Consider the following 20,785-nt stretch of genomic DNA (forward strand, 5'->3'; position numbering starts at 1 on the left):
TGTTATGGTTAAGGATATTTTCATATACTGCAAGAATGAATGTGTAATGAGTGTTTTTTTTTTTTCAAGCGCACACCACTGTCTGTGTGGGTGGTAGGAAGGGGGGAAACAGATCTGTGTGGATCTTCACTGAATATCCTGGAGAACAGAGCTGACAAAACCTAGAAGACGTGCCCATTTGCTGGAGTACAAGGGACACAATCAGGGCTGATGTCAGCAGGTCCTTGTGATCAAAAGCAAGCAGGGAGAGTTCGTACCTTTGTGTAAGGCTCGATGGAGTTGGAAAAGCCAAGTCATGTCATTATATCTGAAGCTAGTATGTACTCAGATCGACAAAAGGGAATTTGGGATTTGGTTAAATTCCGTTATGCATTTTCTAGTATTCCTAGGAACTCACAGTCATGCTTTCGCAACGTGACTGTTTTATGCGGATTTAACTGTCTTCAAAATGAGTTTTAGTCCATAAAAAGTATAAAATAGTCCACGGTCCTTCACTCAGGTAACTGTAAAGGCACATGGATATGCCCTCCACTGGCATATACAGTAAACGTATTCAACCGTGGCAGCTTTCTTGTTTTCCTGGGATCACAGTTAGCCTCCATTTCCAATCTACCTTGAAGTTGGGCCCATACCATTGAATGGCAATGGAATGTAGGCAGAAGGGATATGTACAACTTCCAGGCCTGGAGGATGCCAAGGCACAAAGGTGATACCAAAGCTACCAAGTGGTAATAGCCAAAGGTCCCTGACTTACTGTGTGAAGCAAGGCCATCTGCTGACCCTTGGTATATTTTGACATGACCAAGAAATAAACACTTATTGGTTATTAAACCATTTAGATTTAGCATTTGTTACAGCAATTAAACTACATAGATTCATGCAACGAGGATCTTTAACAGAAGACAAGGTAGAAATTTCTGATGTCTAATGATCTCACAGTTCGCTTGTGAGAAATAACATTCTGAAGTTTTACAGTAATTGGCCAGTTCTGATCAGTTATTCTCCACTTGATGTATCACAATTGCCTATGGAGTTATTTTTAAAGGCATATCCAGGCCCTGGTCTTGACCTAGTGAATCAGAACCAGGTAAGGCACAGGCAGTTATTATGTTTAAAAACTTCCCTGTGTTTTACATATACCCTTGGCAATGAGGCATTACTCTAAAATAAGACAGATCTTACCTTCAGATTAAGCTAGATTGTCAAGCCTCATGGTTTGGGGAACATATAATTTGAATTGAGTTCTTTAAAGTATATTTTGATTATATCAAAAAATATTAACATCTAACAAAATTGACTTGTAGATGTACAGTTCTATGAATTTTACACAAGTATCTTTTCAGGTAACACTACCCATATCAGCATACAGAACAGTTCATCTCTCCAACAAAAATTTACCTTACACTAACTACCCTTTTGTAGTCACACCCTCCCCTCCCCTCCCCCAAAGCCCTCGCAACCATCCATCTGTTCCCCGGACGTTTCGAGAACGTCATAGAAATAAAATCATATACAGGTGACCTGGTGAGATGGGTTTCTTTCACTCAGCATAATGCTTTTGTGATTCATGTCACTGGCATCTATCAACAGTTTCTCTTTAATGCTGAGTAGTATCCCATCTTAGGGACCTACTACTCTTTGCTTCCACTCACCATGGAAGATAGTGGATGGTTTCCAGGTTTGGGAGATTGTGAAGAGAAGTGCTATTAAAGCATTTGTGTATTGGTGTCTGCGTCATCCTAAATTTTCCCCTCTCGAGGGCCATGTTTCTCAACTTCAGTACTGGTGACATTTTGGGATGGGTAGTTCATTTGGGAGGGGCCGTCCTGTGTACTATAGGATGGTCAGCAGCATCCCTGGCTTCTACCCACTAGATGCCAGCAGCACCCCCACCCCCCACCTCCCTGCCCTCCATGTGACAAATAAAAAAAATGTCTCCAAATATTGTCCCCCTAGTGGAGAACTACCGCCTTAGGGAACAAAAACCTGATGAGTATCACTTTTTGTCTTAAAATGCCTTTATTCACCTACATTTCTGAAGCAAATTTTCTCTGGACGTGGAATTCTAACTTGACAGCTGTTTTCCTTCAGCATATTAAAAAAAGATCATATTATCCTCCAGATTTCATTGTTTCTGTTGACAAGTCAGTTATCAAGTGCTAAGTGTTCCTTTTGAGCTAATGTAGCATTCTTTCTGATCACCTGCATAGTCGTACTATGGGTGAAATGAACTCTTGACAGAAAGAAGATCTACTTCTGATAATGAAACCGATGAGGCCACACACATACCCAAAAAGTAGGAAAGGTTTGCTACACACACAATGAGGCTCACTGGGGAGAGCAGGGTGGGCTTCCCGAGCTGGTCTGAGAATGGTTTGAGAAAGCAAGGAAAGAAGAATGGCTTGGGATTTTTGCGGTGGTCAGGGAATGGGGCTGGACTAAGGGTTCCCACCTATAGGCCAAGGTTTGAACTTTGGTCTGATGCCAAAGAAGAGAGCACCTGGGCTTTCTTTACAAAAAAAAAAAAAAAAAAAAGATTTTATTTTTAAGTAATCTCTACACTCAATGTGGGGTTCGAACCCACAACCCCAAGATGAAGAGTCACACGCTCTAGTGACTAAGCCAGCCAGGTGCCCCAATACCTGGGCCTTCTTTTTTTAATTTTTTTTAAATGTTTACTTATTTTGAGAGAGAGACAGAGCGCGAGCAGGGGAGGGGGCAGAGGGAGAGGGAGACACAGAACCGGAAGCAGGCTCCAGGCTTTGAGCTGTCAGCACAGAGCCCGACACGGAGCTCGAACTCACAAACTGTGAGATCATGACCTGAACCGAAGCCTGAGGCTCAACCGACTGAGCCACCCAGGCGCCCCAACACCTGGGCCTTCTTATCAGCTTGCCCAGGGGCAGAAGGGAAAGAGGGTGAGGTGGGCTTAAAAGTTGTCAAGTAGCATAAAAGATAGGAGCCATACTCTATTATAAGTGTTATAAGGTTTTCTATGAAGTGCACTGGTGTGGGTTTATATTTTCCCTGCTTGAGGTCTGTAGTGCTTCTTGAATTTGGGAGCTAATTTTTGGTCTTGAAAAGTTCTCAGAAATGATTTCTTTAAATAGTACTTCTGTTCTATTTTCTCTTTCCCTTTTGGGACTCCAAATACACATGTATTCAACCTTTTCACAGCACCACAAATGTCTCAACGACTCTTTTGTATATTTTGCATCCTTTTGTCTCTTTGTGCTCCAGTCTGAATATTTCCTTCTGGCCTAGCTTTCAGTTTACCATTTTTTTTTCTGTCCATCTATTAGGCCCATTTAATAATGTCTTAATTTCACTGCTTATATTTAGTTCTAAAATTCACATTCAGTTATTTTTCTTTAAAAAATATTTATTTTGAGAGAGAGAGCAAGTGATCAAGGAGGGGAGGGGCAGAGAGGGAGGGAGAGAGAGAATCCCAAGCTGGCTCCATGTTATCAGGGCAGAGCCCAACACATTTGGTTCTTTTTTAAATAGTTTCCATTTTCTACCAAAATTCTCCATCTTCTTCAAAACTCTCCATCAAGAATTCCTTGAAAATGTTAGAATTTAGGAACAACTAATACCTTTTGCTGAAAAGCAACCTCATGTGCCAGGCACATCTATTCAGGCTTCCTTCCTCCCAAATTTTGGCCCCATACTATCTTCATAGCACTCTGATACTTTCAAATTCTTCAAATACATGTATTTGGCCAACTTTTCTATCTGTTCCCAGCGCCTGGGTGGTTTGAGCCACTTCCTAGGAATTACCAGAAGACTACAGACTTGCTTTGTTCAAAAAAAAATTTTAATGCTTATTTTTTGAGAGAGAGGGAGAGAGAGCGTGAGCAGGGGAGGGGCAGAGAGAGAGGGAGACACAGAATCCGAAGCAGGCTCCAGGCTCCGAGCCGTCAGCACAGAGCCCGATGCGGGGCCTGAACTCACGCACTGCGAGATTGTGACCTGAGCCGAAGTCGGACACTCAACTGACTGAGCCATCCAGACGCCCCCAGACTTGCTTTAAAGCCTGGGATAATTTTATAAGACAACTGTCCCAGTTTGTCAAAACTTAGTATCATGAAAAAAAGATGATGAGGGAACTCTGTGAGATTAAGAGAGACTTGAGAGACAACCTAATATAATACATGGACCTTGTTTGATTCTCCATTCAAGTGAACCGGCTACTAAAAGGTATTTTGGGAAGAACACGGGAAATTTGAGGAAGAGATTGGGGAGTAAATAGGTGATATTAGAAAATTATTGATAACTGCGTTAAATGAAAATTCTGGCATTGCAGATATGCACAAAAATGTCATTTTTAGAAATGTATATTGATGTGTTTAGCGTTAGAACATCAGGATGTGCTGGTAGGACATGGGACAAAAAGCAAAGTGTAATTGACTTAAATCTGCATGGGGGTTTGTGGGCACTTATTATATTAATCTTCCTACTTTTCTACATATTTGAAATGTCTCACGATAAATTTTTTTAAACACACAAGAGGTAATGTTACCAGATTTCATATTTAAAGTCTCTAGCTTTAACTTCTAAAGCTGTATAGTATCTAGTAATGAGGAAAATCAACCAAAGATCCATCTGAGGCTTAAAAGTTTTCCCAAACTGGTTTACACTTCTACATAATTTTGTAATTCTTAATTACTATATGCAGTAAATTAAATAATTATAATAATTAAGGAGCTAATATAAGTCTGAGGCCTAGCTGGAAAATAAACATTATCCAAACAAATGAAATGAAACATTCCTATGCGCAGAATTTTAATGATTATAAGCAACTGATAGACTAAGACTTTCCTTAGAAAACTTTTGTTATAATAACCTTCATGCCACCTTTCCCACAGGGAAAGTTCTGTAAAAATTTAAAGGTAGCGTACTACTATTTTGACAATTCTAAACAAATTACTTGTAAAGATTGATTGTGAGGAAGTTCAACAGGTTTTCTAGAATATAAAAAAATTTTTTTTCACCTTAGGATAGATGCTTACCATTGACTGAACCAGCTAAGACTTTTCTTTACAAATTTTTTAACGTTTATTTATTTTTGAGAGAGACAGATTGTGAGGGGGGGAGGGGCAGAGAGAAAGGGAGACACAGAATTCGAAGCAGGCTCCAGGCTCTGAGGTGTCAGCACAGAGCCCGACACGGGGCCCGAACTCACAGACCGCGAGATCGTGACCTGAGCGTAAGATGGACGCTTAGCTGACTAGGCCACCCAGGTGTCCCCCCAGATAAGACTTTTCTTAGGTAAAAATAAAAAGGGATCGGGGCACCTGGGTGGCTCTGTCGGTAAAGCGTTCGACTCTCGACTTCAGCTCAGGTCACAATCTTGTGGTTCGTAAGATTGAGCCCCACATTGGGCTCTGAGCTGACAGTGCAGAGCCGGCGTGGGACTCTCCTCTCTGTCTCTCAAAATAAATAAACTTAAAAAAAGAAATACAAAGGTATCACCGTTACTTTACACATTTCTTAAAATTAGGTCCAGCTCTCTGGTCCACTGCTAACCTTACTTAAGACATCTTACCTATCGTAATCGACCTGTGTTATACATGCCACATGAAAGTGGAAGCAGGTGGAACTATTTGGGGATGCAGCCTGGCTTGGACAGGTAACTTTTCCTGCTGTAGTTTTAGTAAATAATTTTAGGGTTAGGATTACATTTCCTGACATTTTCAGTAATTAGGATTGTGAATTGTTGGAGGAACTATTTACCAAAAGCCTGTCAGTCTGTGGTCTCTTTAATGCAGCTTCTTCCAATATAAACATCTCATTTTATCGTAGTCAATATATTTATACTACATTGTGCCCCCAACATCCCATACTCCCAAGAAGGCTAAATGTACATAGGTATGCAACCAAAAACTGACCTTAGTAGGTCACTCTTCTCATTCTTTAAAAAAAAAATTTTTTTAACATTTATCTTTTGAAAGACAGAGACACAGAGCCTGAGCAGGGGAGGGGCAGAGACAGAAAGAGACACAGAATCCAAAGCAGGCTCCAGGCTCCCAGCTGTCAGCACAGAGCCTGATGTGGGGCTTGAACCCATGAGCTGTGAGATCATGACCTGAGCCGAAGTGGGATGCTTAATTGGCTGAACCACCCAGGCGCCCCTTGGTAATTCTTTAGCTCTCTTTTCCTGCTGAAAATCTGATATCAAACTAGGGAAGATTACAATTCGGATAAATCCAGGGCCCAATTAATTCTTTCAACATATTTTCCTTGTGAACAAATTTCTCTTGCCAAAATTATATCTTTTGTTTAGAAGGGAGGTCACAAACTGCTTCTTGTGGGCCAAATTTGGCCTGCAGCGATGACTTGGCTCTCCCTAACTTATGTATGTACATGCACGCAAATGAGCTATCCATATAAAAACCCAGATTTCCACCTTCTTTTCAAAATGCTGAGAATCGGGGGCGCATGGATGACTCAGTCGGCTAAGCACCTGACTTCAGCCTGGGCCACGATCTCACCGTTCATGGGTTTGAGCCCCGCTTCGGGCACTGTGCTGACAGCTCAGAGCCTGGAGCCTGCTTCGGATTCTGTGTCTCCCTCTCTCTCTGACCCTCCACCACTTGTACTCTCTGTCTCTCTCTTTCTCTCTCTCAAAAATAAACAAACATTAAAAAAGATAGAAAATAAAACGCTGGGGATCGGGGAATACTGGGCGCAGTCTTGAGAAACAGCAGTTACCAGCTAGAAGAGAGCAGCCACAGCTCCAATATGCATACCTGTTTAGCCTTTGAAAATACTTTAGTTACGTGACCCCTGGTTTAAATGCAGTTTGTTTAATTCAATAAAATATCCCCATCACTCTTGAGATAAAGACTTTCCAACCTTTTGATTTGTCTCCTCTTTTTACTTACTCACTTCTTACTCTTACAAGGTAAAAAAGTAAGCCACATCTTCAAGCTCTGTCTAAAAAAGATACTGTAAGCTTTTTAAAGAACTCATATCAGATGAAAAATCTTTAAACCATGTGCCCTGCTGGCAAAAGGAAACTTTATAAGTCTGGAAATGTCTTCAGTCTTGGTAGCCTCCCAAAATCAAAGCAGGCAGAAAAATGCTTAATTGAAACTCAGGAGCATGATAACGTAATCAGTCTGGTTGTCTCCCCCAGTAATTATTCAGATTTTCAACTCTAACTCCATTGCCACTTGGGTCCCTGAGGGTAGAGGTCTGTGACAATAACTTTGGCTTCATTCTTGTGGCCAACCCTGATGATTGTAAAATGAGTTGGCCTAATTTTCTTGTGGATGCTTCTGATCGTGTTCACCACTTCTGTTGGAAGAGTTTCTCCTCTGCTCATGGCAAGACTTTCTTTTCCCTCTACGGATTTATAATGGCCTATGGGCAGCAGCATTATACTGCAATAAACCATATGGCAAATACTTAAAAAAACTGAGATTAAACTTACAGTGTGTGTGTGCAAATTTCTAAGAAACAGATCCTTACCCAAACTCTATGACTGTACACGTGAGAATTTATTTGACAATCATTTGACATTTAACGCAAGCCACCGTGTGTGGGATCCTGGAAAAGATAACACCCCGTGACAATTCCTGCTTTGCTGTAACTGGTGGTACACGAGATAGAAATCTCAGTATCACAGAGCACCTCCCCTGAAGATACTTAATCAGTAAAGATCCAGAATTTTGCAAGTCTTTTCATTTTAGGAAAAGTCATAGCAAGAATATACGAGGGTAGAGACTATGAACAACTGAGGATGTTTTGTGTGATCTGTAGCTCTCAACCTGACGTCTTGCTATGGGTTGAATGGTCTGGAGAAGATATTAAAGTCCTAAGCCCTCACAATGTGGTATTATTTGGGAAAAGAGCCTTTAAAGAAATGATCAAGTTAAAATGAGGTCAGTAGGGTGAGCTCTAATCCAGTAGGACCAGTGTCCTTACCAAAAGGGGAAATCGGAAACGGAGATGGGCACGCACAGAACAAAGACAATGGGGAGACAATGCAGTGCGAGGACAAAGGGTTGGAGTGATGTATCTAGAGGACAACACCTGAGGCTACCAGAAGTCAAGAGAGGCTCCCTCCAGATGGAGCATGGCCCAGCAAACACCTTAAGTGCAGACTTCCGGCTTCCAGGACTATGAGACAATAAATCTCTATTGTTTGAAGCCACCCGGCTTAGGGTACCTTGTTACGGAAGCCCTAGGAAAATAATACAAGAACCTTTCCAGAACTGTACGGTTTCTTCATACATAGCAAGGCCTTAGTGCCTCCCAAGTTCTCCTTTTTAACGTTTTGACATGGATTTGCATGCTCTTTTATGATGCCTAAAAAGTTCTACCACTACTGACATTTTCGAAGTTAATACCCATTTAACATTTGGTTCATAATGATCTGAACAAGGTCGGTGAACCCCTAAATGTGAAGTCAACAGATTCTATTTTCAAGTCCCACAAAGGTCAGTGAAAACACCCAAAGCAGGGGCACCTGGGTGCCTCGGTCAGTTGAGTGGTTGACTTTTCGTCTCCACTGAGGTTCTGATCTCACAGTCTAGGAGATGGAGCCCTGTGTCAGGCTCTGCACTGACAGTGTGGAGCCTGCTCGGGATTTTCTCTCTCTCTCCTCTCTCTCTCTCTGTTCCCCCTCTCAAAATAAATAAATAAACAAGCTAAAAAAATGTCCAAAGCAAACGTTTTATATACAGGAAAAAGGAATGAATGGAAAAGGCAATGAAGATGAACAGTTTGGGGACTGAAATAAATCACTTCACTTTCTATTAAGCTAAGGTTATTGGTAAATAGAATTCCTTTTATTTTTGAAACTAGTATAAATGGATCATCCTATTCAATTGTATCAATGATCTCTTCTGGCTTCTTTTGAAGAGTTCTCAAATATGTTAGCTTTGTTTTTTGTTTGTTTAAGTTTAGCATCCACTGATCTCCCTTCCATCCAGTTAGGAAACTTAGGTTTCTAAATTGCCCAAACAGCTCCAGGTGAGAATGCAGAATCATTCCCCATCTTTTCCCTTCTACTCCCATGTTTTCTTAGTTTGTGGCATCATATCTGGCCATAGGAAGTGCTCGGTTACTATTTCTTCGAAGTAAAAGCCAGATATGAGATCACATTTAGAAAATCAATAGAATACAAGCATTTACAGGGGCAGACAACTGGTATGGTGTTTTGATGCGGCTTTTTAAAAACGCATTTACTCCTATACACTAAAACGGACTCTCGGTGTTGACGATTCTGCACCAACCACCTTATTAAAGTCTGAACTCGTGCAGACATCTGAGAAAGCAGGGATGACATGATGCTGGTCTCATGTCCACCTCTTCCAAGGGCTTTGACTTAATCCTTTCTTTGGTCTGTAACCCAACCCGTTCTCCTTTTCCAGAAGCGGCCAAATGACTGGTATGGCGGGTAGGCTCTGAGATGGCCCCCATCACGCAGAGCCCTTGCCTCCCGGTCTTCGTGCCCTGCCCTCATCCTGAGTATGAGTGGACCTTGTGGCTTGCTTCTAACCAACAGAATGTGTCAACGGTGACAAAACACCACTTGCACCATGTTACCTAAGACAGTGACCTCTGTCTTGTTAGCAGCCTCTATTAACTCTCATGCTGGCTCTGATGGTGGAAGAACCAGATAGAAAGGCTTTTTGCCAGAATAAAAGTGCTATTAGTTTCTATCGCTGCATAACAAATTACTGTAAACTTAGTGGATTAAAACTATATATAGTTATTATCTCGTAATCTTCCTGGGTCAGGAGCCTGGGTGCTGCTGAGCTGGGCCCTCCGCTCAGGGCCTCACAAGGCTGCAGTCGAGATGTCAGCCAGAGCTATGGTCTAATCTAAGGACTGGTTTCCTCTTCCAGCCTCACCAGTTATTTGCAGAATTCAGCGCCTTGCACTTGTGGGATGGAGGCCCTCACATCCTCGAGGCTTCCCACCATTCCCTACCACACTGTCCTCTCTGGAACACGCAGTTTGCTTCTTCAATGCCCGCATCTCCACTGCTCTCAATTGCTCTGACTTCTTCCATCTCTCATCTGCAGTGCCTCTTTGAAAGGGCTCACCTGATTAGGTCAGACCCACCTAGGATCATTTCCCTTTTGCTTAAAGTTACCTGCTTAGGAATTTTAATTACAACTGCAAAATCTTTCGCCTTTTCCACAGAATGTAACCTAAACGATAGAGTGGTATTTCATCATATTCACTGCCCATGCTCACGGGGAAGGGATTACTCAGGGCAACTATACCAGCCAACGGGAACCTGGGGGGCCATCTTTGAATTGTGCCTGCCACAACCGGCATGTCTCAGTACCATCTGTGTGCTTTATTTTCACTAGGCTCCTACAGTTTACATTTTGGTAAAGGATTTTTGCAATACTATACTAGCACTACAGCGGCAACTGCAAAATCAGAATTGCCCTGGCTGTAATATTTACACGGAAGACCATTTTGTACCATTTCAAAATCACATCTACTCTAGACCAACGATCCCTTGCATGAAACACAAGAATGGAGTTTCTTTTCCTGTCTTCAACTGGGGCAACGGTCACTGTGATCGAAAAATAAAATGTTGCAGTCAGAAGCCCGAATGGCCAAGACAAAGCGGTCTGCTCCATGAAACGCATACTATCTGTGAGCACAAGACAGCCACGTTTCTATCGGAGCAGACTCGACAGCTTCCCCCTTCCTACTCCTTGTGGCAGAGCACCGTGTGACGGAGTCAACAGCACTTATCACGGTCATTGCTGGAGACGGCTGAAGTGAGCAAGCCTGGCCGTGTTTCGTTCTGCCACGGTGGTGATCTGTGGTAGGTTAAACGCTGCAGATCATACCACACGGTCTGCCACGCCTCCGTGCCAAATCCCCTCCCTGAACAAGAGTGGGAGGCAAAGAAATGTCAACAGTTTCTCCACAAAGATGTACCGCTGACACGGGTGTGCTGATATTTTCTTTACTCAGAGGTAAACGAATTTTGTGTCTCTCAGTATTTTAAAACTGAACAGGTTGTTTTTGGCCCCCATTCTGTCAACTGATAGAGAACTCCAAGTACCTCTTAATTTTATTGATATTCACACATTTAAACAGTGGAACCGACCAGATATAGTTTATTAAAATGTGTTCATCAAAAACAATTTTGACTCAGTTTTGAAAAATTGCAAATACATTAAAAACTGTTACAGTGTCATGAGATTGCAAATGTTGCCTTATGAAATGATAAAGAAATTGTTCAGTAAAAACTATGAAATATCTTAATTTAAATTTCACATATAAAAATATATATTTTATGCAACACTGAACAGTTAAGGCCACAGAACTTGAAGGAGAGTTTGAGATACACATATTTTGAAATTGCTGGTCAAAAATATTAGCATAGATAAACACCAAAACTGGTCGTAACATTAAAAATAAAACATTAACTTCTATGTTTAAGGGTTTGTTATCAGAAACTTTCCTTCAGAAGTCAGAATGGTTTTCAAGTATAAATTACAATGTGCTTGGTGATCACGGAGACATAAATGTATATTTATAGTATCGTACAAGATTTTGACCTTCTCGCCATACTTGGGGGTGAAGTATCCTGATGATTTTGCCCCATGTGGCTCTGGCTGGCATCTTTCTGATTGCTTTTAAAAGCTATTTGATCTCCTATTGGTTTTATCTCTGAGAGTGGCTCATTATTACTCTGCATACTTTTCTGACTCGTGAGTGACATCCTTTTAAAGAAGAAAATCTAGAAAAAAAACCCACACACACAAAGAATTCATTTCAGTAAGTGAATAGCCACTTAATAGGATTTAGGGGGGATAATTTTCAACTAGTCTGAACATTATTTCATCACACCCTTACAGGGCGTCACATGTACAAAGGGACATGCTTAGTGTCCGGCAGCACCTTGTTTTACCAATGGCAATCATGCCCCTTCCCTCATATAAGACCTTTCAGGGTTTAGCTTTCAACACTGTCAGTGCCTTGGGAATACATTACCATTTTTCTTTAAAGAGCAAATTTGTTATTTCACTTTGTTGTGATGAGAGAAAAAAAAAAGACAAGTAGGGTATTCTGGAGGATTTCCCCATTCCTGTAGATGGGAACTTCTGGGAAAATGCTGGTGCTGCCGAATGATGGCTTTGGGGGCCCAGGGGCCTGAGCAGTCAGCTGGATACCTGGGTCTGCTACTCGGGGGAGTCCGGGGCCGTGAACGGGGAGAACACACACAACAGCTGGAGAGAGGAAAGTCGATGCCATAACCCAGGATCGCAGGCAGGCAGAAAAGAGAACAGAAGAAAAGAGACTGAGGGAGAGCCAAATGTGAGACACAGGCGGTGGAAGAAGAGCCAGCACTGGGGACAGAGCTTTGTAGGAACACAGTCAGGAAAGAGAGGCACCTCAGGAGTCAGGGAGGAAAATGCATCAAGAAGGGAGTGGCCAACAGAGCACAGACAGGAGAAATCAAGGGAGATAGATGAAGACTGGAAAGTTCCATTTGACTTAGCCCCTTTGAGGATTTAGTCAGAGAGAAAACAGGATTCCTGAAGTGTAACAGCACAAATATCAGTTCTGACAAGATGCCCCAAACAAAAAACAGGTGAGAACTTGGCTCCTTTGGAAATCAAAACGATGCAAGTAATTGCTTGCTGTTAGTCTGGAAGAATGGAGGAATTAAAGCAAAAAGGTGTAACCCAAAAACTCAGAGTCTAGCTAGAAAAGGGTCTATGGACTAAACTGGGGGGACCCCTCTTTCGTTTCTGCTTTTGTGCGGGAATCCCTATCATAAAAATTCTGCTACTACAAAACATCAAAAAATTCTAAGTGTAAAAAAATCTAATTTTATGATGTGTACAGAAGTTCATGAAAAAAATGAAGGGAAATCCTTGTGGGCCACAAAATGAAGAGGGCGCAGGAAGCCTCAGAAGTGAGCGAGCAATAAAATGGCATTTATTGATCTCACAACTTAGACTCGCTTTGGTAAATGTATGTGATCTCATAAAATGTGGAAAAGCAGGACTGAGACGCCCCTACATAAAGTGAGGACCCTCTAGGGACTATGCCCTTAATTAAGTCCACTTACACACACTGGGAGACGGCAAAATAACCTGTGTCCCTTGGTCTAGGCTGTGAGTGAGGGAGAACCACGTTCTCCTAGTGTGAGGCTGGGCTCCCGTTTACTTTACTGGTGCCGGTGAGGAACGCTTCGTGCTCCCGGAATGGTAATGCCCAGGAGAGCTACCAGAGGCTCTGACAAATTCTCTATGGATGGATTTTCATGGAAGCCTTAAGGGGCGTCCACAAAAAGTCTCAGCTGAACATGAACTCAGAATCCAAATTTCTTTTTTTTTTTTTTTTTTAACGTTTATTTATTTTTGAGACAGAGACAGAGCATGAACGGGGGAGGGTCAGAGAGAGGGAGACACAGAATCCGAAACAGGCTCCAGGCTCTGAGCTGTCAGCACAGAGCCCAACGCGGGGCTCGAACTCACGGACCGTGAGATCATGACCTGAGCCGAAGTCGGCCGCTTAACTGACTGAGCCACCCAGGCGCCCCCAGAATCCAAATTTCAAAATACATGAGGAAGCAGGACACTACCAGCAAGTCAACCAAAGCAACAGACAGATTTAGATTCCTGAAGATGTCTAACGTTGGGATAACTAAATATACAATATAAGTGTGCTTAAAGGACCAGGATAAAAAACATGAGCACGAAACAAGATACTAGTTTTTAAAAGATCAGATTGATTTGAAGAAGAATCAAAATAGAATTTCATTTCAAAATGAGAAAAATATAATCGATGAAATTAACACTCAACAGGTAGGTTAAAAAGATTAGTTTTAGCTGTAAAGAAACTATGGCATCAAAGAGCTCTGAAATATGAGGGCTGTGACATTCCCCCAAAATATTACTTAGACACGGACAATGGGAAAGTAACATTGAAAGGCATGGACAACAGAATGAAAAATTTCATACCAGGGAGCACCTGGGTGGCTCAGTCGGTTAAGTGTCCGACTTCAGCTCAGGTGATGATCTCACGGTCTGTGAGTTTGAGCCCCACGTCAGGCTCTGGGCTGAGAGCGCAGAGCCTGGAGCCTGCTTTGGATTCTGTGTCTCCCTCTCTCTCTGCCCCTCCCCTGCTCAAGCTCGTTCACTTTCTCCCTCTCTCTCTCTCAAAAATAAACATTAAAAAAATTAAAAAAAAAAAAAGAAAAATTTCATATCAGAATTCCAAAGAGGAGGGAAGAAATACTCAAATACACAATGGATGAGAGTTTTCTTAAACTGGTGAATGACCTGAATTCTCAGAGTCAAGAGTCATAATGAATGAATTAGAAGAAAGTTAAAGCAAAACAGTTCACACCTGGGCATCTAGTAGTGAACTGAAGCACGTTAAAGGTAAACAGCGTGAAAAAACAGCCAGAGAGAAATGACAAGTTATATACAAAGTCATCAGCAATTACACTAAAGCAAATTTCTTAAAAGGAGCATAGGAGCAGATACCAAGAGAAAGTGAGCATTGCCCAGTCACCTCAATGTTCATTTGCAAGTGAACAGAAACTGACAAAGTTAACTACAAAATGGATAGGAACTTCCAAAGTTCTGACAGGAACCTCCAAAGGATTTCTTCAGGGAGAAGGAAAAGCATCCCAAAAAGGACATCTGAGATGTAAAAAGAAATGGTGAGTAAGAAAGTGGTGTAACAAATAATAGTTAACATGTGATTGGTGACGCTAAAAACTTAAAATACTTGACACTATAACATGTAAAATGGGAAGGAAGGGGTGACAGAAGACTCCTCTAAGATCTTGCTATTATTTGGGGAAAGGACAGGAACATTAATTAGCTTTAGATCTTAGGTACGTATATTAAAAATTTCAAAGACGCAAATCCAGCTCATAAGCCATTTGCAAGAGACTCATCTAAAACACAAGTCAAAGAATGAAAACAGATGTATCAGGCAAGTGCTAACCAAAGCAAAGAGAGTATGGCTATATTATTAACAGACAACACAAACTTTAGCGTTTTTTAGGGATAAGGAAGAATACAAATAGTGAGATGACAAATTTAAATGTAACTGCATTAATGATCAGATTAAATACAAATGGGCTAAGTGCTCCAATTAAAAGGCAGAGATTGTCAGATTAGATAAAAGAGCAAAACCCATCTAGATGCTGCCTGCATCAACGTACTTCAAATATAAAATCACAAGTGTGTTAAAAGCAAAACGATGGAAAAAGATATAACATGATAACTCTAATCAAATGAAAGCTTGAATTGCTATATAATATCAGACCAAGCCGATTTCAGAGTAAAGATTATTATCAGGGGTAAACAAGGCCATCTCATGATGAAGGGGTCAATTAAGAGAATATAACAATCCTAAATGTTACAGAACCTAGTAATAACTTTAAAATACATGAAGCAAAAACTAATAGAAGTACAAAGAAAGTCGACAAATCCACAATTATATTTAGGGTTTTTTAGAGCTTATTTATTTATTTTGAGAGAAAGAGGGAAAGAGAGAGAGAATCCCAAGGAGGCTCTGCGCTGTCAGCGTGAAGCCCAATGTGGGGCTTGAACTCCCGAACCACGAGATCATTACCTGAGCCAAAATCAAGAGTCAGATGCTTAACCGATGAGCCACCCAGGAGCCCCTATTCAGGGATTATTAATGCTTTTCTCTTAATAATAGATCTTACAAGTAGACAGCAACTCAAAGGATAGAAAATACACGAACAACACCGTCAACCAACTTGATGCAACTGGTACTGACAGGACACAACAGTATTCTTCTCAACCTTCTCAAGTGCACATGGAACACTTGCCAAGATAGACCTGATTCGGGGCCATAAAACAAGTCTTAATAAATTTAAAAGGACTCAAGTCATACTAAGTATGTTATCCAATCACAATGTAATTAAATTAGAAATTAATATCATAAACATCTATGGAAAATCCCCAAATAAGTTGAAATTAAAGAACTCATGAGTCAAAGAAGAAATCCGAAAGTATTCTGAACTGGATGAAAATGAAAACACAACATAACAAGTACTTCAGAGGAAATTTACAGCACAAAAAGCCTGTTTTAAAAAGTAAGAAAAGTCTCAAATCAGTGACTGCAACTTCCATGTTAAGAAACTTTAGGAAGAGAAGAGCAAATTAACCCAAAGAAAGTAGAAGAAAGGAAATACAACAGTAAAACCTTGGATTGTAACTTGTTCTGCGAGTGTTCCGCAAGACAAGCAGACATTTCTAATAAATTTTAACTTGATAAATGAGCGATGTCTGGCAATATGAGTAGTACGGGATGCCAAACGTCACATGATCACAACTGAGCCAATGGTTCTCGAAATTTGCTTTGATCTATGAGTGCTTTGGATTACAAGCGTGTTTCCGGAACTAATTATACTCACAAACCAAGGTTTTACTAGTAAAGATTGGAGTGGACATAAATAAAATAGAAAACGATACAGAAAAATCAATGAAACCAAAAACTGGTTCTTTGAAAAGATGAATAAAAATGATAAACTTCTAACCAGTTAATCAGGGAATAAAAAACAGAAGACATACAATAAATCTGACAAAATCCGTGTAAGACCTGTATACTAAAAACTACAAAACATTCCGGACAAATTTAAGAAGACATCCATAAATACAAAGGTATCTTCATGAGTTAGGAGACTTCATATTGTTAAGATGTTAATTCTTCTCAAATTCATCTGTAGATACCAAGAAATCCCAATCAAAATCCCAGCAGACATTTTTTTTTTCAGTAATTGTCAAACTGATTCTAAAAATTCACATGGAAATGCAAAGGGCCTCGGATGGCCAAAACAAGTTTGAAAAAGAACAAAGTTGGAGGACTAACGCTTCCTGATTTCAAGACTTATATGAAGCTACAGTAATCAAGACAGTGTGATATAGGCACAAGATAAACAGGTGGAAGGAACAGATTAGACTCCAGAAATATGCCCACACATGGAAAAGTTAACTGATTTCTGTGAAGACAATTCAGTAGAGAAAGGGTCATCTTTTCTCAACACGTGGTGCTAGAACGATTGGATGTCCATATGCAAAAAAAAATAACTTCAATTCATACCCTCATCATATAAAAAATTCACTTAGAATATTATTCAGCAATATAAAGGGATGAGCTACTGATACATGCATAGATGGGTTTCAAAATAATTAGGCTGGACAAAGGAAGCCAACAAACAAAAAGAGTACATGGTGTAGGATCTCATTTATATAAAAATCTAGAGCTTGCAAAATAACGTATGATAACAGAAGGCAGGTTTGCTAAGGATAGCAGGGGGCCAAGGGGCATAGACGGGGATCACAAAAAGGCACAAAGAACCTTCTGCCAATAACGGCACTGTTCACTCTCTTGTGATTATGGTTTCATAGGTGCACACACGTCACAACTAACCAAATTATACACTTTAAATATGTGTAGTTTATTATATGTCAATTATACCTCAATAAAGCTATTTTTAAAAAGCAGGGGAGCCATTATTGGGTAGCCTGAGACCGTCTCAGGTTTCAAGCTTGGGAAAAACTGACAATGACAGGACACCGTATGTGTAATCTACCTCGAAGTTTTCTCCTAATACAGAGTAAAGCTAACTGTGTACTTGAGGCGAGTGCTCATCTGTAGCTTGCAATGGATGAACAAAGCATACCATCAGAGAAAAGATAGCAACTAGGAAAGACAAGAATTCACAAGCATGTTTTTTTGGTGGAGAAATTCTCATCTCAGCGTCCTTTATGGTAGTGACAACGGATAAAAAATCTATTGACTGTTAACTGGCACTGGGAGCTATCCAGAGAATCTGGCATGTTCCAGCTACTTTCTGAGGGAAGGCAGTGCATCTTTAACCTCTGAATCTGCAGCCTCTGGCCTTGTGCCTGGCACATTAAGAGATAACCGATTAGTATATGCTAAATAAATACATGAATAAACTCATTGTATAATGTAAAATTCTTCTTAATAGCTGAAAAGTTTATCGTTTTTTTCCTTAGCTACCTTAGATGGAAATTAGGCCGATAACATATTTTTCTTAGTGACTAACTGTGGATCCAAATAATCAGCACTAACTATAGTTTGGAAAAGTAATATTGGGTAATCTCTAGATAGAACAATCACCTAACAAAAGATCTCTGCCACCTGTTAAAATCATAGGTCGTAACTTGTCTACCTGAAACATTCAAAATCACCAAAACAAAATTCAGTGGTGAATTCTGTTTTGTAGGTGCCCAGAGTACAATTCTTTCTTTTCTTTTCTTTTTTTTTTTCAGATTATCTTTGGGATGTCTAATTACCTGGGGGAATGGGGGGGTGGTTGGAATGCAAAATCTCAAACATATGTTTCTTTTGATATGATTTAATGCATCATTTATTTTCCAAGTTTTAAAAACTGTCTGATTTGTTTGTCTCAGATGGTATAAAAAGGTTAGAGACACTGTAGATTAAAAAAAAAGGTCATGTGGGAATGACTGAAAGAAAATCTCACCTAAATCATCTATTTTCTTTTTAAAATATGTAGAACAACAGGATATTCTTTAAGTAGGAAATACATTTATTACTGCTTGACTTTTGAAATATGATTTTCATTATTTTCTTTTCTTTAACCAAGGACATATGCATTTACTGAAATACATTTTTCCACTAGGTGTCAATGAGAATTTAAGCAGAATCCAAGTTTAAGACTGAATTCTTCAACCTGGCACCTGTAGCCCACTATACCCTGGCCTGACCTCACCTCTGTCCCATCCCCTGGTGCTGGCACTAGGGCTCCCTGCTTGGCCTGCTCTGTATGGGAGGCACCACTCTGCTTCCCACAGGGCACTCCTTCCCTGGCTCGGCCCCCTCTCCTAGTCCTGTGTATCCAAATCCTACCGCCTATGGGCAATTGCAACACTTAAGACTGGAGAGCCTGAAAACTTCTCGAAACTCAATCATGTATTCCAGAATACACATTTTCATTTGGTCAGAGGTATGTTTCAAATATTTCTTTCTGCTGCTTCACTTCGCTTTTCCTATTAGGCTCCTCTGTCTCCTGACTCCTTTACTTTTCATCTTGCTCCCTCACATTTCATTTCCTTTTCCAGAGTCTTTTCCTGAGTTCTTATAATTGGGAAAAAGTCTTCACGGGACTGCTGTGTAGTAGAATATCTGGTAAATGTTCTTTTACTAGACAGAGAGTCTAAAAAGTCCCTAACACTTGATCGGATATGCTGATGACACACATTACAATTCTGAGAAGGACAGTAATTCTGGAGTATCCTTTGAGTCAGGTCACAACTCTCTCTTGGATATGATAATCTAAACATAAGGCCATTTTCATCAGGGTAAGATTATTCACCAAGTAATTTTTAGTAAAAGATGACCACAGTGGGACCTGTGCCAGAAGTCACCCTGAAAGTAGTTTCAGAGTAGCCAGAGACAAACCGTCTACTGCTCTAAGGGCTGCCCCTGCTTTTACCTTCACCCTATCCTCTTTCCCACCTCCTTATGTTCTATAGTTCACTGTCAACCAAAATTATTTACTAAGCATTTACCATGTACCAGGGACAGTGCTACCTGCTAAAGATCCATCGGAAAGCAAAACAGAAAACAGTTTCTATCCCATGGAGCAGCAGGCCAGTGGAGAGAGAGACAGTCATAAGGCAAATAAGCATACACTTAACTGTGCGATCGCCAGTTACGAGAAATACAAAAAAGGATAAGAAAAGGGTGTTATGTGAGAGAACAGTAAGGGGACATAATTTACCTAAGTGCAGCTGGTCACAAAAGGCCTCTATACAGAAGTGACTAAGTTAAGCCCAAACCTGAAGGCTGAAGAGGAATTAACAAGGCCTTTCAGTTACCCTTTATCCACATTTCCTTGTAACACTTCTACCCTGAAATGTGGCCTCATGGGTAAAGAAAGTTCTTCTGCAAGTGGAAAGAGTAACTTCCAAAAAGCAGCGGCATCTCCATCAGACTGTTAACAACTTCAGAACAGGTACTCGGCAGGAGAGACTGGAGTAGCTCGTAAGTTCTCCTAAGCACGGGTATCTTGATTTTTGCATTCATCCTCTCTAATTCTCGGTTTTGCCTTACTTTCTCCAGACTCTCATGATGATTATACTCTTATAATTCAAGCAAGAAAGTTCTTTTGCATTATTTTTACCATAAGTCGAATCAGCATGAATGGGATTACTGAAAGGAACATGCTATTAAATTCTGGCAGGGCAACCTGACTCCATCTAAAGTCCAGTAAACAGATATGCATGCTAAAATGTGAAACATCACTTGAAATTCTTCACATGTTTTTGGGCCTAAAAACCTCACATTAAGGAGTTAAATTATGTGGATCGCCATATAAAAAGCAGGAGGAGGCAATTCAATACTTTGGTCTTAACACTAAAATGAAAAATAAATTTCACTTACCTTCATTGATTTTTTTAGGTCTTTACTTGTTGATGCAGTGTCTTCCAGGTCTTCTGCAGAACTGCTCTTTGCGTGGCCATACATGCTTCCTACAATAGGATATATTTAGAAATATTTTTTTCTAAGTAATGAGAAGAAGAAAAGTTCTGATGCCCTCAGCGCAACTCCATCAAGCCTGACTTACGGGGTAAATACTAAAAAGGGCGTGACACTGGAGCACTGAACAAGGTCTACAATGCATATTTTCTGAAAGGCTGAGTTCAGGCAAAAAGCCCAGAATGACCTGACCAATGTAGACGTTTGCATGACCAGTACCCAAACACAGCTACAAAGGTAACAGTGTTAGGAAAGACTTCCGGAA

At 40.6% G+C, this 20,785-nt stretch overlaps 1 protein-coding gene across 5 annotated transcripts in view; it reads right to left on the bottom strand.

Moving 5' to 3' along the window:
* The window catches only part of RPGR (retinitis pigmentosa GTPase regulator), an 88,359-nt gene that overhangs the window by 22,046 nt on the left and 45,528 nt on the right, over window positions 1-20,785 (bottom strand). For 2 of the 5 annotated variants that reach the window (XM_058713332.1, XM_058713336.1), the window contains 2 exons: window positions 20,425-20,513; window positions 11,085-11,728 (listed from right to left, as the gene is read on the bottom strand). In XM_058713332.1, coding sequence (XP_058569315.1) covers window positions 11,522-11,728; window positions 20,425-20,513 — 296 coding nt within the window. In that variant the 3' untranslated portion in view covers window positions 11,085-11,521. Of the gene's footprint in view, window positions 1-11,084; window positions 11,729-17,620; window positions 17,898-20,424; window positions 20,514-20,785 lie in introns of those variants that run through there. The other 3 variants (XM_058713335.1, XM_058713334.1, XM_058713333.1) reach the window with 2 other exon arrangements.

The sequence above is a fragment of the Neofelis nebulosa genome, chromosome X (genome assembly GCF_028018385.1).
Source record: "Neofelis nebulosa isolate mNeoNeb1 chromosome X, mNeoNeb1.pri, whole genome shotgun sequence".
NCBI lineage: Eukaryota > Metazoa > Chordata > Mammalia > Carnivora > Felidae > Neofelis > Neofelis nebulosa.